The 26,347-nt window shown below is 42.6% G+C and overlaps 1 protein-coding gene across 3 annotated transcripts in view; it reads right to left on the bottom strand.

The window, feature by feature from the left end:
* RAP1GDS1 (Rap1 GTPase-GDP dissociation stimulator 1) overlaps positions 1–26,112 on the bottom strand; it is a 104,223-nt gene extending 78,111 nt beyond the window's left edge. The window contains exon 1 of one of the 3 annotated variants that reach the window (XM_081332420.1): positions 24,914–26,112. In XM_081332420.1, coding sequence (XP_081188546.1) covers positions 24,914–24,917 — 4 coding nt within the window. In that variant the 5' untranslated portion in view covers positions 24,918–26,112. The remainder of the gene's footprint in view (positions 1–24,913) is intronic. The other 2 variants (XM_081332421.1, XM_081332422.1) reach the window with 2 other exon arrangements.
* Positions 26,113–26,347: the final 235 nt, after the last annotated feature.

Below are 26,347 nucleotides of genomic sequence, written 5' to 3'. Positions count from 1 at the left end.
TGGTCCAGTTTGGTCCATGATAACCCCCTGAACCCACTTATCCCTTCCCCCATAATCTCGGGACCAAACGTTTTGTCCTTTGGAGAATGTTTTTGGCTGGGAGCTTGGTGTCATTTCGGCTGCTAGTCTGTCGGGGTGGAGTCTGTCGAGTCGTGTCACCAGGCGGCGGCCCCATCGAAGTTCGGCCGGGCTTTTGCCGGTGGTTGTGCAGGGAGTAGAATGGTGGGCTAAGAGAAATTGTGACAAGCGTCGGTGCCAGTTTCCTGAGATGATTCTTTTGAGGGCGTCTTTGGTGGTCCTCACCATAACCTCTGCAAGGCCGTTGGACGACGGGTGGAAGGGAGCCGATGTTGAATGCCTAATACAATTTCTCCTCGTGAAGATCTGAAAGTCATGAGAAGTAAATTGAGGGCCATTGTCTGAAATGATGACGTCGGGGAGACCGTGTGTTGCGAAGAGTCCCCTGAGGGCTTGAATGGTTGCGGCAGACGTTGTACTGTGAACCGGGAGAACCTCCAGCCATTTAGAATAACTATCTACAACTGTGAGGAAGACCTGTCCTTGGAAGGGCCCGGCATAATCAATATGGATGCGGGACCAGGGGTTTTTTGTGAGTTCCCATTTATGAATTGGGGCTCTGGGTTGAAGTGGGCGGGATTCTTGGCATAGGTAGCAGCCAGCAATGTATTTTTCTATGTCTTGGTCTATTCCTGGCCACCAGACGTAGCTGCGTGCCAAAGATTTTGTCTTTACGATGCCAGGGTGGCCCTCATGTAAGGTGTCCAGTACTTTTGGCCTATGTTTGGTGGGCACGATTACCCTGCACCCCCAGAGTAAACATCCTAAGTGTGACGTCAGTTCATTTCGCCTGGAGAAATATGGCTGAAACTCTGTGCCTGGGCAAGAGGTTTGCCAGCCTGTATGTACCCATGCTAGTACTCTGCTAAGTGTTTTGTCTGACGAAGTTGCAGTGGCGATATCTTTTGCTGTCAGTGGGCATTCTGGGAGCTCTTGAATAGCTAAGATGTTGCCTGCTGGGGCTGGGTCAGGCTCTGTGTGGGGTAGGGGTAATCTGCTGAGGCCGTCAGCGTGACACATTTGATGTCCTGGCTTATATATTAGTTGGTAGGAGTATGCTGTGAGGAATGTTGTCCAGCGCAACATCCTGGGAGATAAGATTTGGGGGGTCTGACGGTCCCAAGTGAAAAGTCCTAACAATGGTTTGTGATCAGTGTAGATCACGAAAGGGCGACCATAAAGGTAATCATGAAATTTTTTAATTCCCGCTACAATTGCCAGGGCCTCTTTATCTATTTGGGCATAGTTTCTTTCCGTTTTGGAAAGAGTTCTGGAGTAATATGCCACCGGGGACTGGTTGCCATCGTTGTCTAAATGGCTTAAAACTGCTCCAATCCCATATGGGGATGCATCGCAGGCTATGCATAAGGGTTTGTCCTCCTGGTAGTGGGAAATAGTTGCGTTGCTGGAAAGCATTTGTTTAAGTGACCTGAAACTGTTTTCGTGGACTGTAGTCCATTGCCAGGCTGCCCCTTTATCGAGCAGTCTGTGGAGGGGTTCTGCGATAGTTGCCTTCCCTGGTAGGAAGGCGTGATAAAAATTTAAAAGTCCAAGGAAGGCTTGGAGCTCGTTTTTATTTTTTGGGGTAGGGGCGGCCTTGATAGCAAGGATTTTTGCGTTTGTGGGATGAATTCCCTGCGAGTCGATCTTGTAGCCTAAGAAATCTGCTGACGGGACGCCTATAGAACATTTTTCACGTTTTAGTTTGAGCCCTGCTTTTCTAAATCTTAATAGAACTTCCTGTAGTCTGTCTGCTAAGTTGTTTTCTGATTCCCCAGCGATGAGTATGTCATCGAAATAGGGGCAGACACCTGGGATTCCTTTTAAGGTTTTTTCCATCACCTCCTGGAAAATGCCAGGGGCTACAGAGATGCCGAATTGGAGGCGGTTTACTTTGAAAGCGCCACGGTGAGTGACGATGGTTTGTGCTTCGGCTGTTTCCCGGGTGACCGGTAGCTGAAGAAAGGCATGCGCTAGGTCGAGTTTGGCGAATATTGAGCCGGACCCTATTTCTGACAGCACGTCCCTGACAGCAGGCACTGGGTATGCGTGGGGATTTAACGCGCGGTTGACTGTTGCTTTATAGTCCGCGCATATTCTCACGTCACCGTTTGGTTTAACTGGTGTCACTATGGGGGTTTCCCAGGTTCCACCGTCTGTTGGTTCTAGGACTCCTAGGCTGACTAGGCGGTCTAATTCTGCTTCAATTTTTTGTTTTAACGCAAAGGGGACCCTTCTTGCCTTGATGCGGATGGGTCCTACCTCCGGTTTTAATTTGAGGTCTATGGGGGAACCTGTATATTTGCCAAGCGTTCCGTCGAAAACGTCCGCGAACGCCTGGCAGACCTGCTCTAATGTTCGGGATTGAATGCGGTTGGTGCCCTCTAGGTGGATGCCTAGAGCCTCGAACCAGTCTAACCCGATGAGGGTGGTCCTGGGAGCCTCAGTGATTTGGATTGTTAATTGCCCCTGGAATTTTTTGTATTCTACCCTTACTTGTGCCTGTCCCTTTAAGTGGATTGCGGCCCCTTGGAAGTCTGCGAGGAGTATTTTGGAGGGCTGCAGGGAGATACGGCGTCTGATTTTAAACCCAATCTTTTTGAGAGTGTCCCAGGACATTATTGAAACAGAGGAGCCGGAGTCAACCTCCATTTCGCAGGGCACTCCTTGAATTTTGACCCAGATCTTAATTTTGGGCTGTAAATGGTGGATGGGCGAAATTTTTTGTTGGGCCCGTATTGACAATACTGAGGGCTGGGGATTTTCCCTGGCAAAAAGGGGAACCCTGGTCCTACCTGCCGGAATCTCCTCAAGCTCGTGGAGGGTTTCCCGGTTCGAGCTGCGACACGCGGAGCGAATGTGCCCGGTCTTCCCGCATCCGTGACACCTGGCATTTCTGAAACGACATGTGGATCTGGCGTGCGCCCCGCCGCAGCTGGCACACTTAGGTTTTTGGCCTGCGGAGGTGGGTCTTGGCCCGAGGGTGGCTTGTCTGAATGGTCTGCGGTTCTTCCCGGGGTCGGTGCCCATTTTGCTGAATCGGGACATGATGTCGTCGATGCCGGTGAAGGATTCGGGCTGTTCGTCGTCTGGTTCCCCAGCGTAGTGGACTGACCCGGCCGGGCTGTTTCTGAACGTCGGGGAGCCTTCACGGTGGCTATCCTCGTATGCCATGATCTCTAATGTGAGTTGGGCGAGGTCTAACGTGGGTCGGGCTACCAATTTCCGCTGGAGCCGCTCGTTGGAAAGACCGACGATGACCTGATCTCTGATTCGGTCTTCCAGGTCGGGAAATTGGCACCTGCGGGCAGCGTGACGTACCCCCGCGATGAAGGCTGTGGTCGTTTCGCCCGGTTGCTGTCGGCGGCGGGCGAAATGGAGGCGCCAGTACAGCTCGGACCGCCGGGGCATAAAATGCTTGCTGAGGCGGTCGGTTAGTACGGCGTAAGGGACGGTCGCGATGGGGTCTGGGCTGCAGAGCCCTACAGCGATGTCATAGACGGCAGGCCCGCTGAGGCACAGGAGGGCAGCAGCCTTGTGGCAATCTTCCGTTATCTTGTTAACGACGAGGTAGCCTTCAACTTGCCCCCAGTGCGATTCCCATCCCTCGGGATGGCGGACGTCGAATTCTCTGACGTGGCCTAAATTTGCCATGGTCGGGATCCACGGTGCTGTTCAAACTGCCGAAGGGTTCCTTTACCCTCGTTGTGGCTTCAGCAGTGACTTTCAGCGAGAGGGATCGGAACTCCTTCGCTGAGGCTAGCTCAGCAGGCAGCTCTGGGGCACCGGAATCCCACCTTCGTCGCCAGGTGAATTGTCTTTACAAAGACAGGCGAGAGACCATAGGCAAGGTTAACACGTTTATTTGCTTCAGCTCCCGGCAGCTGACTGTCAAAACAATCCGGGCTTATATAGGGAACTGTCAAACAGTGTAGCCAATCAGGTAGCGGTAATTTCCCCGCCGTTCGGGAAGCAGCCAATCCACTATCAGTATTCTGACAGCTCTGCGGCTGTCAGGGAATTCCCTTCAGCTGAGCGCTTAGCTCAGCTTGGAGGACCGGGTTGAAGACTCCTGGATTTGACAGTTCCGAGAACTGTCAAATCTGGCGCGTGCGCGTTGGCCCCCGGCAGCCCTTTTGACAGCTGTCAACGGGAATGGCGGCCGGCTGGGCGGTGCGCGTGCGCCGTTGCTTCGGGCGGCCATTTGACAGCTGTCAGCTGTCAAATGTCGGCCGGCCCGGCTTTCTCTTGCGGCTTGGGGACTACTGGTTCCCGGATATGATTCAGTAACCATTATCCAAGATTTGAAATTTGATTTAGCTAAATACTATATAAACTACAAAGAAAAAAAATGCTTTTTATCCACCCAAGCATTTGAAAGGATTCAACAATTTAAGTGAGAAAATTCTTTCCTACTTAGACTGCAACCCTTCCCAAGGAAGACAAAACTGTTCTGAAAATTGTCAGTTATTCTGTGTCTTTTTAAAAATGTGCTTCTGTCAGAGAATACTATAAATATTACCTTGCTCCTTACACTTTTATTCCTTCACATTTGTATATAGTAATTTATATTAAACAAATTTGGACTGCTAACAAAGAATTAAGTTTCTTCAGTGTATACAACTTCGTAGTCATTGTTTTATCATTTTGCTAAGCAGTTACATACTGACATTTTAAAAAGAATACCGTATATACTTGAGTATAAGCCGACTCGAGTATAAGCCGAGACCCCCAATTTCACCCCCAAAAACTGGGAAAAGTTGTTGACTCGAGTATAAGCCGATCCGCCGTTCTGCATGCCTCGGAGGCTGGATCCGCGCTCTGCAAGCCTCTGCCGCCAGGCAGGTCTCCGTTTTGTTCTGGGACTAGTTCCCTAGCCTTTTGGAGCTTTTGGTGTTCGCCCATCAGCTGTCTACGGGGAGGCAACAAAGCTGCCTCTCTAGGCTTTGAGAAAAGGCCCCTTGCACAAAAGGCAGCTTCAGGACGAGCTTCCAAAAACCCTTTCCTTCCTTAACGCCCTCCCCACCTTCCCCCAGAAAGCCATATTTCTTTTTTTTTATTGAAAATTTTTATTGAAGTTACAATATTATCCCCTCCCCAACCCACCCCAGAACCCCTCCCCCTCCCCCATATTTCTTCAATAACAAAAACATAAAAAGCTGGTTGGGATGTACTCGCTGATTTCCCCCCCCCCTTTTTTTAGATGCTAAAACTAAACTCTCCCTCTGCCTTCCAACCAATATCCCTTTTTAAAATCTTACCTTGGCTCCAGATGGAAGAGTAGAGGAACTAAGCTAGTAAGGAGAGAATTTTTTTCTGCAACTTTTTACTCCTGAAGTAGTAGTAGTAGTAGTAATAGTAGTAGTAGGAATAATAATAATAAATCCCTAAAAGTTGTGCCAGAAAATGGAGGACGCTGGGTCTTTGCAAGTTTTAGCTGTCTGTCAGACTGCCTGAAAAGGGCGGCCTTCAGGCAGCCAGGCGGACAGCTAAAGCTTGCAAAGACCTAAAAGTTGTGCCAGAAAATGGAGGACGCTGGGTCTTTGCAAGTTTTAGCTGTCTGTCAGACTGCCTGAAAAGGGCGGCCTTCAGGCAGCCAGGCGGACAGCTAAAGCTTGCAAAGACCCAGCGTCCTCCATTTTCTGGCATAACCTTCGGAGATTACTTTAAAAAAAAAAAAAAACTTCAGAGGAAAAACAGCTGCAGAAACATTTTGTCTCCTTGCTGGCTTGGTTCATCTACTCTTCAGCCAGGAGGGAGTCCAAGGCCTAGAGAAGGAGAGCTTTGCAGCATCCCTATGGACAGCTGATGGGCAGACAGCTGATTAGCGGAGAAGGCTCTGAAAGTAGCACCAAAGCCTCGGCCGCGCACAAGTCCTCGGTAAGTTTTTTTGTTGACTGGAGTATAAGCCGAAGTAGAATTTTTCAGCCCAAAAAGTGGGCTGAAAAATTCGGCTTATACTCAAGTATATACGGTAAATAGTGGTAAGCATTCAAATAGGCCAGTGTTTTTTATTTGTCCAGTATCTATTAAAATAATCCTGGAGAAGACCTATCCATGTGGTTCCTACAAGATGATACTGATGGCACATAATTAATCCATTTAAATATTATTGCCTAGATTATTTATGCTATCCAGCATCACTTGTTGTGAGATGGAGATTTATCTATATAAATTAGACAAATAAATTTATCTATTTTCCCCCTTTTTTCTAGTTTTCCATCTTCTAATACCCACATTCATGCTTGTGCTTTGTTCAATGATGCTGCTCTGCATCAGCAGTCCTCTGCAGCTAGTCATTATCCAGTATCCTTTGATACTGCTTTCCAATCTATAAAAGTCCCCCTTCTGATTGCTATGTATATATAATGTACTGTGCCACCATCTTCCCAAAGATTGTAAAAATAAAAACAAGCCACTATCCTGCGATTGATATCCCTCTTCTAGCTTTCAGTATAATTCAATATCCCCCCAGGGACTGCCTTTTTCCACCCGTCCAACTTGATCTAGCAGATTGGGCATGCTGCAGCTCCCAGCAGCGAAGGAGCGTTGACTGGCAGAGACTAGAAGATGGCCTTTTTCCGCAGTAGCCCTTGCCTTATGGTATATTCTCCCCTTGGAGATCAGAATGGCCCCAACCCTGTTTTAGAGCTTCATAAAGCTCTAAAAACTCGTGTTCCCGAATCTGGGGTGCTGAATTTGCTAAGTGCCCTGTTTCCTAGCTGGTCAAGTATCTCAACTGCTGTGCATATTTATTTTGAACAAACATTTTTCTTTAGTTTTTTTATCATTTTAAAATGTTTTATTGTATTTATTCTAGCACATTTTTTTAATTATAAACCGCCCCGAGTCATTGATTGAGATGGGCAGCTATAATTGAATAAATAAATAGCTCTTATATAAATGGACAACGAAACTCAAGCATCACTAATGCACACTATCTTAAGCTATGGCATAAAACAATAGATTTTTCTGGCATTGCTAAAGTTTTATTTGCTTTTGTTTTCACCAAAAAATAGGCCAATTTAAACCTGGTAATGAAGTATCTGCAGGAAGAAAAGCAAGCTCAGAGAAGTGTATAATCTGATCTTTTTTTGACAGACTAATCAGCATTTGACAAAATTTCTCATGAAACTGATAATAATGACATAATGAGAGGCAGACTGTACTGCAATTAGAACTAATTGAACCATTTTATCTAAGTGTATATCTATAACTTTGTACCAAGAAGAAAGTGGTAATGACTTCTATACTACAAGACTCCACCCTAGGTTTTCCACTATTTGGACTATTTATGAATGGCCTGGATATGGAATTGGAAATCTTTGAATGATTTGGATAAGGGTTTAGGTTACTAGATAAAATGGATTCAACAGTAATGTATTGAAACTGCAGTCATACTACTTATCTCCAGTGTATTGAAATTTGATTCCTTTCTGAAAAACCTTACTAAGAGAACTGCATAGACTTATCCAGGCAGTCTGTAAGAAAAGAAAAAAAAGAGAAATATTTTATAACACTTTTTTCATAAGTTCGCTAATCTTCTAATCAAACATTTGGATTTTGGACTTCTGGTTTGTCATCGTGGCCACCGCAGCCACTGGAAGGCGAGCTCCGTCTTCCGCATTCGGTTTTGCTCTGCCAGGGGACCCTGGAAAGGGTTAAACGTCACCCTGTAGGGGCGCCGAGCAAGGAGGGGACACCACTTGCTCATGGGAGGGCGGCAGCCCTTCCGCTCGATTTGAGGCAGCCCTCAAAAGTGGTGGAGGAAAGACCAGTTATAGCAAAATGGCCCGTCACTAGGCTGCAGCAGCCGAAGTCAAACTTACCACCAAGCATTTTGAAAGCAACGCAGATGAAACTGGGTGAGTTCCGATCTTCTCTTTACCCTAAGTACTTTCTTTTCCTGTAAAAGCTGCCTGAAGTATCTTTCCCCCTGCGAGGAGAGAGGGAAGGGAATTTCTATCTCACCCTCTAAGAAGAGCGGCGACTGACTATTCAGGGGAATTAAACCACTAAAAGAACAACTTTAATTGGATTTATATGTTCCTGAAACTTGGGGACCAAAAATTTTCCTATTTTTATTGGAGAATTTGCTTTTATCTACAAAAAAGAAATAAACGGCATCGGTGACATCTTATGGCAAAGTTTGGTATTACAACTTGTTATTTCCTAAAAGAGACTTGGCTCGAAGCCCAGACGTTAGATAAGACTCTTCTGGCCTTGGCACCACCTGTGAGAAACTCAGCTGTAAGAGAACAGCTGGGTGGCATAACTGGCCTACTTGAACTATGAATGTAAACCTTTACTGACTTTCAGAGTTATATGTGGGGAATTGCCTTCCTATCTCTTTATTTGAAGAATATTGGTTAATATATGAGATGATGAAATACCTTGGACTATAAAATCTTGCTTGACAAACAATTTCTACTATAAAGACTATTTATAAACATGTGAAAGAGATGGATGAAGACCAGGAAACAATCCTTTTCATGTTGAAAGCAATACATGAAACCATTCTTTCAGCTTGTGATAAAATAAGACCTAACATAAAATATCAAGATGCCAGCTTAGATACACAAACCCAAACTTTGACTACAACCAAAGAACTAACAGAAGATAACAGAAGAAGTGGAACAATAAAATATTAAGACAAAGGACTCAATTGACCAACAAATACAGTTAATGGAAAACCTAGAAAAGAAAGTGACAACAATGAAAATGGAAGAGACTTTCTATATAAATCAGAAGAAACTTGAGAAAGAAGAACAGATTGAATGGAAGATAAACATATCAGGGCAATTATGGGGAATTGGATTAATACGGAGACAACTTAATGGATACAAATGGGCTAGTCCTTCCCAAAAAATGGCAATTAAATGGTCTCCTTTATTTCAAATAACATATATAATAATAGAGGGAGATCTATTTTTTTATTGAAAAGTTTTAGAGTACATTTTGTCTTTAACAATCCCCCCTCCCCCCACCCCTACCTATCCCTCCCTCCCCCTCCCCCCCATTTCCCCCTCCCCCCCGACTTCCCAGAGCTAAGTACAAGGTATAAAAACAAAGAACAAACATAAACATCCATATGCTAACAACAATAAACTCTTAAATCTATCGCTCTCTAGCTCATATAAATTAACTACAAGCAATATTAATATTACATATAAAAAGAAAAAACAAAGAAAAAAGAAAGGAAGACTTATTCAAATGCTAAGTGAAACTTTCTAGTCTCATATTTGTTCTGGATATAATCAATCCATTTTTTCCACTCCATAATATAACGTTCTTGCGAATGATCTTTCAGGTAAGCCGAAATCTTTGCCATTTCCGCCAGGTCAGAAACCTTTAGAGTCCACTCTTCTATAGTCGGCAGTTCCTCCTTCTTCCAATATTGACCTATTAAAAGTCTTGCTGCTGTAATTAAGTTCAACATCAACTTAGTGTCCACAACAGTAGCATCTGTAATTATGCCCAACAAAAACAATTGCGGGCAAAACTTTATCCTTTGCTTGAAGATCTTCTGCATATTCCACCAAATTTTTATCCAAAAAGCCTTAACCTTCTTGCAGGTCCACCATATGTGAAAATATGTTGCATCTTCGCCACCACACCTCCAACATTTTGGCTGATAGTTCGGATACATACTTGCAAGCTTTTTAGGATCTAAATGCCATCTATAAAACATTTTATAAAAGTTCTCTCTTAGGTTTTGAGCTTGTGTAAATTTAACGTTCCTCACCCAGATCTTTTCCCACGTGTCCATTGTAATAACTTCTTGGATATTCTGGGCCCATTTTATCATACAATCTTTAACAAGTTCTGTTTCTGAATCAATTTCTATCAATGAAAGATATATCCGTTTGATACGTGCTGGACCCTGATTTCTAATTTGCTTTATCAAATTTTCATCAGTCATTGCAAAACCAATTTTCTGATCTTCTTTCCACCTGGCACGTAACTGAGTATATTGAAACCAAGTTTGAACAATCTTCTCATCTCGCAAGAGGTTGTATGGCTTTAAACACTAGACATTTCTTTCCAAGCTTAAAATCTCCTTATACGTAGTCACATCATGTTTGAAACCAACATTTATGTTTTCTATTGCGTGTTTTGGAATTGCCCACAACGGCATCTTGTAATCTAACTTATGTCTATACTTCTTCCAAACTCTCAACAATGCCTGTCTTAAAATATGCACTTTAAACACATTATCTACCTTCTTATCATACAACAAATATGCATGCCAGCCAAATAACAAGTCATGGCCCTCAAGATTTAATAATCTCTCTTGTGTCAAATTAATCCAGTCACTTATTCCTGATAACGCAGCAGCTTCATAATATAATTTAAGATTAGGCATTTTAAGACCACCTCTTTCACGAGTATCCTGCATAATCTTAAGTTTAACTCGTGGCCTTTTCCCTGCCCAAACAAATTTATTGATACCCCGTTGCCATTCTTCCAAATTAGAATCTTTTTTAAGAACCGGTATCATTTGAAATAAAAATAAAAATTTAGGCAGGACATTCATTTTCACTGCTGCAATTCTTCCCAGCAAAGACAATTGCAATTTTTCCCAGCTCTCCATTTCTTTTTGAATTTTTCCCCATAAATTTTCATAGTTATTTTTATATAACTTTGTATTAGAGGGTGACAAAATCACCCCCAAATATTTGACCCTTTTAACAATCTCAAATCCAGTTAATCCTTCTAAAAGGGCCTTTTGCGATACTGTCATATTTTTGGCCAGAATTTTAGTTTTTTGTGCATTAACTTTAAATCCAGAAACCTTCCCATATTGCATTATAATCTCCATCAGGTCCACAACAGAGTTTTCTGGCTGGGTCACCGTAACAACCAGATCATCTGCGAACGCTCTCAGTCTGTAATCCTGATCTCTAATTTGAATACCCTTAATTCTTTCCGAATTCCGTATTTTTACCAATAATAACTCCAATGTTAAAACAAATAATAAAGGTGATAACGGACACCCTTGTCTTGTGCCCTTCTCAATATTACATACCGGTACTTCAGTCAAACTATTGTTAACTATTATTCGGGCGGTTTGTTTTTGATATAATGCCCTAATTGGTTGCAAAAATTTATCCCCAAAATTCAGTTTATCTAAAACTTTCATCAAAAATTGCCAATTCAATTGATCAAAAGCTTTTTCAGCATCTAGAAAAATTAGCGCCGCAGGGATCTGGTTGTTCCTTTCCAAAAACTCCATCACATCAACTATATGCCTCACATTATTTTTCATTTGCCTACCACTAATAAACCCAGTTTGATCCCCATGAATCACCTGTTGCAGAACCCTCATCAATCTGTTAGCTAGCACCTTGGCAAATATCTTGTAATCTGTATTTAAAAGTGATATCGGTCTATAGTTTTTTACTTGAGTAACATCTTGATCTTCCTTCGGAATCAAAGAGATAAAAGCAGTTCTCCAAGACGGAGGCACCTTTCCCCCTCTCTGAATTGTCTGAAACAGTTCCTTTAACGGCTTTATCAACTCCAATTGTAAGTTTTTGTAGTAAGCCGCAGTCAAACCATCCGTGCCTGGCGCTTTATCCACCTTCAGTTCCTTAATTGCTATAAGAATTTCTTCTTCTGTTATCAATTGATTAATCTCCTCCTTTTGTGCTTGCGTTAAAACCGGGATGCTAGCATTCTCCAAATATACATCAATGTCTTTTTCATTAATCTTCTCCTTAGCATATAATTTAGAATAAAAATCCACAAAGGCTTCCTTAATAAGATCCCGTTGAAACACAACCTTTCCCTTATATTCAATTTTATCTATATTAGAAGCCCTTTGCTTTTTCCTTAGTCTGTAAGCTAGCCATCTACCTGGCTTATTAGCATTGCAAAAAGTATTATGCCTAGCAAACCATAAATTGGTTGCCACTTGATCAGCCATCAACTTATCAAATTGTCCTCTTAGTAGATTAATAACCTCCTTAATCTTCACATCCAATGGGTTCAAAATTAGGGCCTTTTCTTTTTCCCTAATTTCATTCTCCAGTTCTTTCCTTCTAACTTCCAAAGTACGTCTGCATTTATTATTCATATATATCAACACCCCTCTCATATAAGCCTTGCTAGCATCCCAAACCATGTCCATAGAGGTATCCTTATTCATATTAATTTCAAAGAAATCCTTCATCTGCTGTTTGCATTCTTCCACATTTCTCTGATTTCTAAACAAATTCTCATTTACGCGCCACGAGCGCCTATCCCTATTGTCCTTAGAGGGAGATCTATTTGATGCACTGATATGGAAGCCTAGTTGGCAAAGAAAGAAAGCCAGAATAAGGCTGAAGAAAATTGGGGTTTTGATTTATTAGAGGGGATTTCATATTATTAATTAGAAGATTAAAGGGAGAAGCTATAAGGGGAATTCTGGTCATTAGATTTAAAATATTTGGAAATTAGTTGAAAATTAGGATTTTACCTGTTTAATATTTAAAAATTAGACCTAAAAGAATTTTTTTTATTATGAATATGTTCAATTTATTAATCCAGTTAATATATATATATATATAATGGTTTTGATTTATTAAAGGGGATATTGTATTATTAAGTAGATCAGGGCTTTTCAACCTTTTTACCCACTGTACCACTTTTAGGATAAGGCAACATCCCAGTACCACCAGTCGCCTAGCAAGGTGTCAAAAGCTTGATGACCCCCCCAAAAAAGGAAAAAAGTGATGAAGTACAGGTAGTCCTCAACTTACAACAGTTCGCTTAGTGACTGTTCGAAGTTACAATGGCACTGAAAAAAGTGCCCCCCAAGGCACAGCCGCGCAAGACACCTGCCCGCTCTCCCGGCGGCGCTCTTCCTCCTATCTGAGGTTTTCATTGTTGTGAGCATTTCTGTTGAGGATGGCAGTGGGGGTGGGGTGGGGTGGTGTTTGGTTTTTATTCCCCCCATCTGCTGGGTGGTTGCAGCAGGTTTTGGTCACTTCACATGACCCTGGGACACTGTGACCATCACAAATATGAATCAGTTGCCAAGCATCTGAATGTAAATCAAGACTCTGGAGATGCTGCAACATTCCAGCTGATTGGCGCTTCTTCTGGGTTCAGTAGAAATGACAGGATCAGCACCAAGCTCCAGCTACAGCCTGGCGCTGATCCTGGCGCTTCTGCTGAGCCCTGACAGCCCTGAAGAAGCACTGATCCTGGCACTTCTGCTGAGCCCTGACATGCCCGAAGAAGCGCTGATCCTGGTGCTTCCGCTGAGCCCTGACATCCCTGAAGAAGCGCTGATCCTGGTGCTTCTGCTGAGCCCTGACAGCCCCGAAGAAGCGCTGATCCTGGTGCTTCCGCTGAGCCCTGACAGCCCTGAAGAAGCGCTGATCCTGGCACTTCCGCTGAGCCCTGACAGCCCTGCAGCTTCAGCCATCTCTTACTCAGGCTTGTGCGGTGCTGCCATTCCCTTCCCCTGCTACCACTTTTCTAGGATGGTCGTGTACCACCTGCCAGGTGCCAATGTACCACAGGTGGTACCCGTACCACTGGTTGAAAAGCCCTGAAGTAGATGATTTAATATGGTGGGAAAGAGATAACTTATAGGAAATAGAACAAGAACAAATAGAACATTTTATCTATTCAAATAGATAAAATGTGTATTTTGGATATTAGATTCTGTTATGAATTGAGATAAAGGAAATCTTGGTTACCTAAAGCCTGAAAATTATAAATATTAAAGGTTAAATTGGAATACTGATGAGAAACTAAAAATTGGGAAAAAATTAATAACAGGATATGGATTGTTTATGAAGATTGAATGTAAAAAATAATTAAGATATACATATAAGCTAAAATTTATTGATAAATGTATAATATTAAAGGAAAAAGAGAGGAAATATTTGATGTTGTAACTTGAGTTTTGCACTAAAGATTTGTTATCGAACTATCGATTAACCCAGCCACATTGCTTTTTAAATACTTACAATATAAAATTGGAAAATTAATAAAATATTATAAAAAAAACCATTTGGAATTTGGAAAGAAAATAAAGATCCAGCAGAATATCTACACAGATTCAAAGTCATTTTCCCTTCATATTTAATGCTCACACATTTTGCAACCTCTACCCAGTTGCCCATATGACCTTGATTCTTTTAAGTTTTTTATAAATATGCATGAAGCTTGCAGTTAAAGAGGGATTAACAAAGACATATTCTCAATCATTTTGTAATGATCTAAAATTATTTGATCAGACTGTATAACATTGGAAGGCCACCGGGAGAAGTTATCTTTTATGGAGGTTATGGTGTCACATGGCAGTGATATATTTGCTACAAAGAAAATTATTGAAATAATGGGAGGTTCCATAGAGGATTGATGTTAACACCTGGAGTGGGTTACCCCTTAAGTATTGTTAATTCTTATAGTACCCTAAGGGTTTGTAAAACTGAAATCATCAGCTATGATAGAAATAAATTGCTGCCATGTCACACTGCTATCTCTATAGAAAATTGACTTGTTGATCTTAAGAACATAAGCAGTGACCTGATGGATTGAATGCCTGGGCCATCTAACTCAGAATAATTCTATTCCCACAGTGGCCAACCAACTGTATCAGGAAGCCCACCACTTACCCCCAGATGACCTTTAGAGGCAGTCACGCTGTCATCAAAGATAATAGCCACTGATCCCTATGATTTTCAATAATGTTCATCTCTATAGTACAGCTGATCCCAACAGACTCTGCTTGAAGGATAGTTGGTTACAATGATGAGATAAAATATATTTATTAAAAAGAAATCTGTTTTGCTGGTGTCTTTTCCAAATCTCTCATCTTTCTAAATTTTCCAGTGTTATTTCTGTATTAGTCTGTCTTTACTGTACTCAAACAGCTCATTAAAAAGACAACGTGAACTCTGAGGTTATTTTTGTTTCAAAATGGAGAGTATATTTTCTTCTTACAATGCCCCTACCAATTTTAGTCTAATACATTTCATGAATTTTCCCTTTTTTCATCTTCTAGAATAGCAGACTACTTACATCAATTTAAACCACCTCCTCCCCTTCCTCCCTTATTTATGCTCAGAATACATTTAGGACTAATAATACTAAAGTGTAAGACATTCGAACTCTAGGATCAAGCTTCTGTAGGATTTCTCATATTAGTCATGGTGTGTTTGAGATCAGAAAGCAGATAGGATGCAAGCACAGAGAATCCACACTACCTTTCTAAAACATTTTCTCATTTGTTTTTTTTAAATTCATCATACAAAAATGACAGAGCAAATAACTCTGGGGTAAAGTTACAGAACAGTCCTACAGTGAAAGTGCATCTTTATTTATTCATCTTATAGAAGAAGTTGGTTGCAAAAATTACCTTCCATAATTTTCCAATGAGTTTGGAACAACTTGTTTTGAGCTCTTTGTGTATTTACAACTTTCAAGGTTTTAGATCAATTCATCAACCATTATTGTTGGAATTTGAGGATAATTTTTCCATGATATAGGGAAAAAGTATCACTACTATATAAATAGTATCCACAATATTTTTTATTCCTTATTCATATTTGTGTTCTATTTTTTTTAAAAAAAGTTTATTTCATATTTATTAACTTGCATCTGATCTCTATCTCAGTTAACAGAGAGTATGTTCATAATTACATGTTTGAGCAGTGTTCACTTTCTTACAAAATAAATCTGATATAAATTTTTAAAAAGTACCTTTAAAATGATTTTTATCCTCCCTGAAGTCAAGTGGCTTGGAGGTTGTAATCCTAATTATTTTACATTGCTCACAGCCAGGTCTACAATTTGTCATTTTTAAAAAATAATCTGTGAAAGGGATTTGATACTTCATTAAAATTGAACCTAGTAAGTTTATTTTGTTTATTTATTTATTAATGGGATTTATATCCCGCCCTATCTCCTGAGGGACTCAGGGCGGCTAACAACAACAAAACGTAAAGGTCTCTGTACAGTAAATTAAAAATAAAAATTTGAAATAAATTAAAATAAATTAAAGAATAGAGTTAGAATTGTAAATATAATTAAAATCCCTGTCAGTCTAGGTCAGCCAGGTGGAAAAGGAGTGTTTTGAGGCCGCGGCGAAAGGACTGGAGATCTTGGGCCATCCGAAGCTCAGGGGAGAGCTGGTTCCACAGGGCTGGCGCTCCCACAGAGAAGGCTCTTCCCCTGGGGGTCGCAAGCCAACATTGTCTAGCCGACGGTACCCTGAGGAGGCCTTCTCTGTGTGAGCGTACTGGGCGATGGGAATTCGTTCCCGGCAGCAGATGGTCCTGCAAGTATCCCGGGCCTAAGCCATGTAGGGCTTTAAAGGTAAGAACCAGCACCTTAAATCTCACCCGGAGGGCAACCGGTAGCCAATGCAGCTCACGTAGGAGGGGTGTAATATGGGAGTATCGGGGTGCTCCCATCACTACCCGTGCAGCTGCACTCTGCACCAGTTGAAGCCTCCGGGTGGTCTTCAAGGGCAGCCCCATGTAGAGAGCATTACAGTAGTCTATACGGGAGGTAACGAGTGCGTGGGTGACTGTACGTAGGGCATCTCGGTCCAGAAAGGGGCACAACTGGTATACCAGGCGAATCTGGGCAAATGCCCCCCTAGCCACGACTCCAATATGATCTTCAAAACTGAGTCGTGAATCCAGGAGGACGCCCAGGTTGCGTGCTCTATCAACGGGAGGTAATATCTCTCCTCCTATAATCAAAGATGGAACCTCTTGGACTAAACGAGATGTCGGTATGTAAAGCCACTCAGTTTTGGCCGGGTTGAGCCAGAGCCTGTTCTTTCCCATCCAAATCTGTACCGCTTCCAGGCAACGGGACATCACATCGAGGGCATCACTGGGTTGGTTTGTGGTGGAGATGAACAACTGGGTATCATCCGCATATTGGTGATACCTCACCCCAAAACCATGAATGATTTCACCCAGCGGCTTCATATAGATGTTGAACAGGAGGGGCGAGAGCACCGATCCCTGAGGCACCCCGCAACTAAGGGGCCTTGGGGTTGACCTCTGCCCCCCTGCCAACACTGTCTGCGAATGGCCTGAGAGGTAGGAGGAGAACCATCGTAGAACGGTGCCTCCTACTCCCAACCCCTCAAGACGACGCAGCAAGATACCATGGTCAATGGTATCAAAAGCCGCTGAGAGATCTAATAAGACCAGAATAGAGGAGTAACCCCTATCTCGGGCCCGCCAGAGATCATTCACCAGCGCGACCAATGCCGTCTCCGTGCTATATCCGGGCCTGAAACCCGATTGGTACGGATCCAGATACTCAGTTTCCTCCAGGACCAAAGGGAGTTGCCGTGCCACCATGCTCTCAATGACTTTCGCAAGAAAGCGAAGGTTGGAGACAGGACGAAAGTTGTTTAAAATAGCTGGATCCAATGCAGGTTTCTTAAGGAGGGGCCTTACCGCCTCTTTCAAGGCGGCAGGGAAGTACCCTTCACTCAGTGAGGCATTGATAACTGCTAGGATCCAGCCTCGTGTAACCTCTCGAGACGCATACACCAGCCACGAGGGACACGGGTCCAATAAACACGTGGCGGCACTTAATTTCCCCATGATCCTGTCTACTTCATCTGGAGTCACAGGATCAAACTCTTCCCAAATGTTCTCGGCCAAACTCATCGTTTTCCTCTCGTCAGATACTGCCCAGTCAGAGTCCAGACCAGCCCGAATCTGAGCAATTTTGTCCACCAGGTATTTACTAAATTCCTCGTAAGTTTGTTGCAAGGTGTTGCAGTGTTGATGTAATACTGACCTGCAATTTCAAAGTCTTTTGCATCTAAAAAACTATTTATCAAAAATCAATTTTGTGATACAATACAAATAACAGAACCAACAAGAATGAATTCTGACTGCAGCAGGGTATAAATGTAAAGAAAATTAGTTTAAAAAATAATAATAAACAACTTGTGATTAAACAGAAACAGAAACTATCAAAAAGATTTTACCTCTCTGTTGTTTGCAGAAAAAAAATATCCCATTAAAATAATATAAAGCAAGGCAAAGAATGACAAAAGAGAAAGCCTTAGAACTGCAGCATACAGAATATGCTTTTAAAATACGCTTCAAGTGTTTTATCCATAGTATTATTCTATGCTTTAAAAAACAGTTCCAGCTTTCTCCTAAGCTTTGTTAAAAGGAAAATTAATTTTATAAGTTTTGTTAAAGTTAAAATTAATTTCAAAGTGATTTTAACAGCCCCCATAAACTAAAAGATCATCTCTGCATAATTTCCCATGCTATGACAAATATGTCTCCTGAAAGCAATTATTGTTCCTGAACTATATTCATTGCCACTGATCTATTTGCAAAATACAGCTTTTGTATTATAATTCAATGCAATGTTTATACAAATCTGAAAAACTAGATTTTTTGCAGGCCAAAAATCTTATCTGGTACCCTTTATTTCAGTTCTCTGAAACAGTGTAATATTAATGTCTATAAAGATTACTTCAGAAAAATGACAGTAAAGCTAATAGAACTGCAGAGCACCCACAGACTGCTAAGTAAATATATTAATATCACACATCTTTTTATTAGGAGAATATGAATTTTTATAAGCTCCACATGAAACAAAACTATGTACCTGACCCCTTTAGGTGCAGAACATTCAAACCATTTAATCATGAAACCGACTTAGCAATTTGGTGCTCACAGAAGCAAATGTTTGATGCTTCGACATGATTTACCAAGTGGGCAGAGAGTCACAAGGAACACTTAGTTCTGGGGGTTTGGGCGAGAGAATCAGCCTTAATATATTGCTGAGGCTTTCCAACAAGTGCAGAAAATAAATCCTGTAGAAAACAGATAGGAAGATTTAACCGGAAAGATGTTGCATAGAAGCTTCAAGCTAGATTTTCTACGTTCATTATATTTTATTGTAATTTTTTAAAAGTAGTTGTCACAAACGCCTTTTCGTCTTCTGCAAATCAGACTATAGTGTGGTGTGTTCCCTGCTGACAGAAAACAAGGACAACTGCAAAGATTCCTAGCTTTGATTCTTGGGAGATTTCCTCAGGAACAGCAGGAGCGCCTGTAGAATCACATACGGCCAACAGTGCAGTGGCCTTTTCTAACCTTTTTAGTTGTCTCCTTGCTCATCCTCATCTTTTTCTCTCCTTTGCAAGCAACAGTGTCACAGCAAAACAACGCTGTGAAACAAGGCATCCAACGCATTAAGCAGCAATGCAGTATCTATGAAGCTGGCAAAAGGTAGCAGAATAATGACTCTAACCTTGCAATTATATTAGGAGGAGGCAGTCCCAGCATGAAAAAAATCAACCTAGGTTCCCAATGTCATCGGCAATTTTTATCCAGCAATTATTGTCACCAAGCCTTCAGGGGTTTCTTGGCTTCCTTTGCTTAATCACTTGTCTCACATTTTCTCTGCCATCTTTGCCATCCAACTCCTGCTTTAATTCTTGTTTCTCTGAAAACAGCCTGCTTCCCAATTCTTGAGACTCCATATTCTATATGCAGAAAATTAATTCATCCTGTTCCATTAGGCCCCTGTTCCCATGCTATCTCCCCCTCCCCCCTCTTTTGTCATTGATAGGTTGTCTCCTTTTATGGTAGTATCTGAATGTTTTGACTTTTGAATTTTTTTCTGGTAACTTCTTATGAATAGTCAAACTGGCTGAAAGTATTCCAGATGAGCATTTTTTATCAAAAGAATATAATGACAAGGGAGAGTTTTTAGGCAAAGGAAAGACAAGTAAACTATGACTAAGCAAGCTTTGTGACTTGAGTCAATGTCCAAGTGAATGTCCATTATGGCTGTTTGTAATTGTAATTTGCTATTTAATGTGTCTGAATGCAGCCAGCTTATGCAACAAATCATAATTAAAACAAACTATGGTTCAGCATACATTAGCCCAATCTAAGCCAAAACAAAAAGGTTATTTGGTGTGTGTGTGTGTGTGTGTATTGCTAGTATCTATTGGCCAGGGTATAGGCAAACTAAATCAGTTAAAACAGCATCACCTATTGATAAAAAAGGAAATACTATCTATCAGACACAGGTACATTAAAGTAGGAGAGGGAAAAGGGACTATTTTAAAAAGAGAGAAACTTCTTAGAATGTAAATAGACACAGGAACCAACATCATAAATTATCCACAACGTGAAGAGCAGTTACAAGGTTAATGCAAACAATAGCTCCTTTTCCTAAAAAGCTCGCAGTCTAATTTTACAATACTGCAGTCCCCATAGAAATATTTTAGCAATAGTGATAGAAATACTTGGAGTTGGCTGTAGGACTGCAGTCAAAATCTGCACCTTTCTACATGATTCATTGCAATTAAAGGCAGCATCTTTATATCTAAAATTAGATTAATATATTAAAAGAGATTCATATAATAAAACAAGGTGTACAGCTAAGTGCCAAAAGTACTTACAAATGTATTAAAAAAACTGTGTATATATTAATGTATTAAGCAAGCTGTGTGCTCTAATATAGAAAGATAAGACTATAGTGCAACAAATATGAGGTAATTCTGATTCAACAGCCGGCCATCAGGACAAGTCCTATCCTCCATTGAAAATAAACCCTTCGGGAACACTTTTATCATATGAGTGATTTACACCACAAATTAAAGGTAAAAGAAGCATGTTTTTGTTCCTGCTCTGCAAAATATAGGCAAAAGGAGCAGACAGATTCATTCAATTCCAGCCAAAACTTCTAAGTGGATCAAAGAAATTAAAATAGCTTTTGTGTTTTTCTCCAGACATCCTTTAAGTGACCTAGCTGGATACTTTATTAGTACTAGGTTTTTTAGCCTTCACAAAGGATTCAAGATTATGATGCCTTGAGCAGGTAAGATTTCCAGGGTGAAACAAGTTATAGAAATAACCAGAGCATTCTAGGGATATTTCATTTCTTCTTGGAAACTGACTCATCTGTACTTTCACAACCCACTTTGCAGTATAAATTAAAATCCCCAGGAGCCTTCAAATGGAGTCTGAAACAGTAACAATGCAAGAAACTACAAGTATGAAACAATACATACTATGAAATTACTAATAACAGTTAGGAACAGGATTTAATCTGGAACATTAAAAACCTTTAGATTTTGGGAAAAACCATTCCATAAATTGAAAATATCTGGCACTGTACTGGATAATGTTTGTGCCACAAAAAGACTGAACTATAAATTAGCCAACCAAGCTAATATGTTGTGCATCTACAACTCACGAGTGTTATCTTATTGTTCAGTATGTACAACCCCAGAAATTTGGACCTAGTTGGAACTGAATGGTATAGAAATAGATTAAAATAAATAGAACTGAGTAAACATGGGAAAGAGGTCATGTAAACACAGCATCAGGCCCTCTACCCATTTGCCCCTTAATGCAGCACAATAAAGCCATAACAACATTCTCCCTTGTTCGTTTGATGTTGCTTTCATCTGATTGCCATCTCATAAATCAGGCAAACGTAAGTCATCATAAGCTGTATCTATGTAACTGCAGTATATTTTCCTTCTTCATCCAACACAGTCCTACAAATCAATTTCAAGGTGTATAAAATCTGTAATATTTTACCACCAATTACCCTCAGGGTAAAATCTAGTAACCACTAGGACTTTAGTCACATGTTTCCCTGAAAATAAGACCTGGTCTTATTTTTATTTTATTTTTTGCCTACAAAAGAGGTACCAGGTCCTATTTTTGGGGGGTGGGTGTCTTTTCCACTCACCTCGTGACGGCAGCACCAACAGTCCCACCCAGCCGGCCCATTTCATCTGCGGTCGAAGGAACAGCTTCATTCTGCAGTTGAGAATGGAGCTCTGGCCTGCATTTCCAAGTCAGAGGCCTTTTTGGAAGCCCTGTGCAGCCAAGAACCAAGCTACGGATTGAATCCACAGTGAGGCAAGTGTCAATCAATTGGGGTCCTGGCTGCAATGGTAAGCTCCACCCCCCCTCAGCTTGATTTTTAGGCATGCGCCTCACCCCAAAATTAAGGCTTATTTTGGGGGGTAGGGTTTATATTAGACCCACCCCCAAAAAACAAACTAGGGTTTATTTGCGGGTAGGTCTTACTTTCAGGGAAACATGGCAGTCAGCTTCCAACTACACTGTTGCTCTCCTAGCCGTTATCATCTCCTTCATGACATCACTTTTTTGAATTCTTTTCATGACATCACTTTCCTTCTTCAGTTGTAGACATCAGCTTCTCTGCAGGCTTCCAATAGTGGCAGATCACCGCTATTTCAATTAAACTTTGTATTTGCCACTTCTTTTCACTTCCTAGCCCTCCTGCTGAATTAAGAGAGGCAGTTGTCCAGCTACTTACTAGTCATGGTGAAATATACCTCCTTTCTCTCAAGCCTTCTTTAGGGTTGGCATTTCTCTCTTATATATGGATACACAAATGGGAATACCAGACCAGAGAAGCCAAAGAGTCCTAAAATCTCACCCATCCTATATTTGCAATTTAGCTCTCTGAATGGTGATATTTTGTTAGGGATGAGAAAAAGAAAAAAAAACAAGTTAATTTGTCTAATTATGAGTGGCGCACATGCATGCAACATTCTTCAGCAGATACTTGGTACAGAGGTAACAGAGGCAGGGCACAAATTAGCAATAGGGACAGCCAAGGTCTCCCAGTCACTCCAGAAGCAAGATGGTTTGTGGAGTTCGAAAGAAGCTATATAATATTTTATGCTGCAAAGTGAGGCAATGAAAAAAAACATTTTCACAATATGCAAGGAACTGGCTTCCCTCTATAAACGTTCTAGAACTCTTGGTGTGAAATTTAAGAATCTCCTCTAGTACATCTCTTAAAGCCACTAGTGAGACTGCTCCGATTTGTTTGTCATACTAACCCTCAACTATCAACAGAAAAAAGAGGCAAAAAGAGGTTTGGCATATAGTACTCAACCTGGGAGAAAAAAAATACAGCAATGACTAATGAAATGAACAGGCCACATTTCTTTTTAAAAAAATACGAAGTCCTGGTATTTCAAGGTAGATTATTTTGGTGGCACTGTTTGCTTAAAATGAGAGATTATAATATTGTATTAATCATCCTCTTTTTTTCACATATACACAACACAAAATATTTCCTGAAAGGACAACTTATGTTTACAGGTAAAGGGGCAGATAGGGACGCGGTGGCTCAGTGGGTTAGGACGCTGACCTTGTCGATCAGAAGGTCAACAGTTTGGCGGGTTGAATCCCGAGTGCCACGTAACAGAGTGAGCACCTGTTACTCGTCCCAGCTTCTGCCAACCTAGCAGTTCGAAAGCACGTAAAAACGAAAGGAGAAAAATAGGGACCACTACGGTGGGAAGGTAACAGCGTTCCATGCGCCTTTGGCATCTAGTCATGCCGGCCACATGACCACGGAGACGTCCTCGAACAAGCGCTGGCTCTTCGGCTTTGAAACGGAGATGAGCACCGGCCCCTAGAGTCGGAAATGACTAGCACACATGTGCGGGGGAACCTTTACCTTTACCTTTAAAGGGGCAGATAATAAGTCCTAAAATAAGCAAATGGCATGGAGCTATTATATGTATTTCTTTCCTTAGTATATTTGAATAATTCCAACTATATTGAAATTCAAGGTGACTTTAGACTCCATAACCAGATGGATCCCCTTCCAGGCATTGATCCAGACTAGGCCTCCTTACAGTAGTAGTTTGATCCAAGTGGGTGCATCATGTGCTCACTGGTAAAACAGTCCAAGGAACTTCAGCACAATTGACATTTTGGGCGAGTGTGGCCTGGAAATGCTGAGTTAGTAAGTTGTATCCCCGACCAGTGCAGCTTTTTCCTTAAGACATTTAGTAAAGTTTAATTGTTTTACTAAATGACAATGCAGTCGTTTCTTTCTGCCCATAACAGACTGTCCTGTCTGAAGTAACCCGTTCTTCTGCCTTAGTAAGAAAATCTAATGATGTATACAAGAGCCCTGTAAAGACCGCTGCATAGCAAGCTACCTTACTTAGTGCAACATACAGTGAAAACAAACGCCCACAGTGCTTAGGAAACAAAAGCCTTCTACCTACAACCAAACTGAGTTTACTTCAGTGAAAATTATGTCCAGCTCAGATAAACCAAGCATGAAATAACTGGGAACTTGGCAACTGATTTTGGAAATGGTAATTCATTAGAAATGAATTGAATTTGGAAATGGTAACTCGTTAGAAAACTGGGGTGCCTTGTTTACAGTTAAGCTCTCCGCCTTTAAACGCTGCTGGCGGGACCAAGAAGTCCAAGACCTCTTTCCCATTCAAATGTCCTTCTTTCCGTCTTGGAAAGACCTTCGCAGCTGCCACCTCAGCGACCCCCGGGTTTACTAAGGTCACTCATGCATGGTACCTGCAGCCTCCTGTCCCCGTTACGGACATCCTGGCCGAGCAGCGTCACAAGAAAAGCCGGCACTTCCCTGAGAAAAAGCACATCGCTTTTTCCGGCTCCCCCGCGGAATCCGAAAGCGAAGGGATGTGCGGATGTGGAAGTTCCAAGTAAGTCAGCTTCCTTCTCCCGTTGCTCGGACATAAGAGCGAGGAGGAGAGGAGCAAGCAAGACCCCCCCCCCAGGGTTTTTTTTGATCCATGGAGGATTTATTAAAAGAGAGAGAGAGAGAGAGAGAGAGCGGGAGCGCAAGGGGGCGATGGGGGAAGAACACCCCGACTTGCTACAACGCCGCCGTCCTATTCCGCCCCATCCGCCCCTAAGGCGGGTTTGTTAAAGGGCTGCCGGCTGTCCCTCTAGCCGCGCAAGCGAGGACATGCTCGAGGGATGCTTCAGCGGACCTTGACGGAGCCCTGGAGAAACGAAATGGACCTGCCGGGCTCAGGACGACTTACCCATGTTTCGGCCACAGGAAAAGGAAAGAAGGCGAGGAGGCTTTTTTCCCCTCCCGGCGGCGGTGGCGGCGGCGGCGGCGGCGGCGGCTTCTTCTGCTCGTGGACTGCTTTGCTCTCCGCCTCTCCCGCGCCAGGGAGAAACAGGCGGGGCCCGGCGGGGCTAGTGCAGCTGCTTGCGGCCAAGAGGCGCAGGGCAGGGCAGTGGCGGAGGCGCGGGAGGAAGGGAGCAGGCAGGGGCAGCCCGAGCGCGCCGTGTCTTTCCTGCCGCGCCTGGCTGCGTGTGGCTCTCTGGGTGCGCTTGGGTGCACGCGCGCCGCCGCCGCCGCCGGGAGGCGAAGGGGTTGCCCGCGCCCGCGCTGTGGCTCTCAGCTGCAAAAGGAGGCGGAGAAAGAGGGGAATTTTCCGGGGTGGTTGCGCGAAGGCAGGAGGGCTGGCGCGTGCGCCGCCCGGCCTGAGGCCGGTCCACCCTGACGGCGCCTTTGCCTAAAGGGGAACGAGGCGAAGAGGTTTCCGCGGCCAGGGAAAAGGGAGGCGCGTCCGTTGAATCTGGAACTCGGGCGTTTGGCTACACGCGGGCGAGGCCTGCCGTGAGAAGCGCAAAGCTTGGCAACACCCAGAGGAGGAGGAGGAGGGGGGAAGCCAGCACTCCAGCTGGAGAAAGGCAGCGGCGGCGGCGTTCAAGGCGGGAGCGGCGAGCGAGTGCGCGAGCAGCGCGTCGGGAGGCAGCGAGCTTTTCCGTATTCGCCCCGCCGCCACACCTGACTTTGGCCGGCCTGAGTGGTCGTGACGTCCGGGGTGGGGTTGAATGTTAGCATACGTTGATATTACAGGAATGCAACGGAATTCTTCAAAAGAAAATTGCTTGATGATTTTTATCTTTTTTTTTTTAAAAAAAGTATTAAAATAACTATTCTCTGTTTACTCGCAGAACCCACGGTAGGATGCAGGGGGTGAAACGAATCCAAAAAACAGGAGGAAACACCCCCCCCCATAGCAAACGATGGGTGTGGAGGGAACATTTTGCCGTTGTGACCTCAAAGCTTGGATGAAAAACTAGATTTTAAATTGGTATTTTGCACAGCAAAGGAACCCCAGCCAGAATGTCCCTCTTCATTGCACATTGAATTATGCCAGGATCCTGTAAACACCTGGCTTCACATACATGTATGAAACCAAAGAAAGCAAACTACTTTGGGGCTAAAGTATGCCCCAGGTGGTAACATTGTGCTCCTAAGGCACAATCGGTTTCTAATTCAGTGGGAGCATACAGGATGGGCATTTTGAATTGTTTTAAGTCTCTTATCATTGGGACAGTGGTGCTTTCCATACTGAAGCTTCATACATGCAACATGCATTCGTACCCATTATATTATTGCGTATGATATTGTGCAATATCTTGACTGAATGAACCTTTATTATCAAAGTACAACATGT

The sequence above is a fragment of the Vipera berus genome (genome assembly GCF_964194415.1).
Source record: "Vipera berus genome assembly, chromosome: 7".
Lineage (NCBI taxonomy): Eukaryota > Metazoa > Chordata > Lepidosauria > Squamata > Viperidae > Vipera > Vipera berus.
This window is presented reverse-complemented; position numbering and strand designations above follow the sequence as displayed.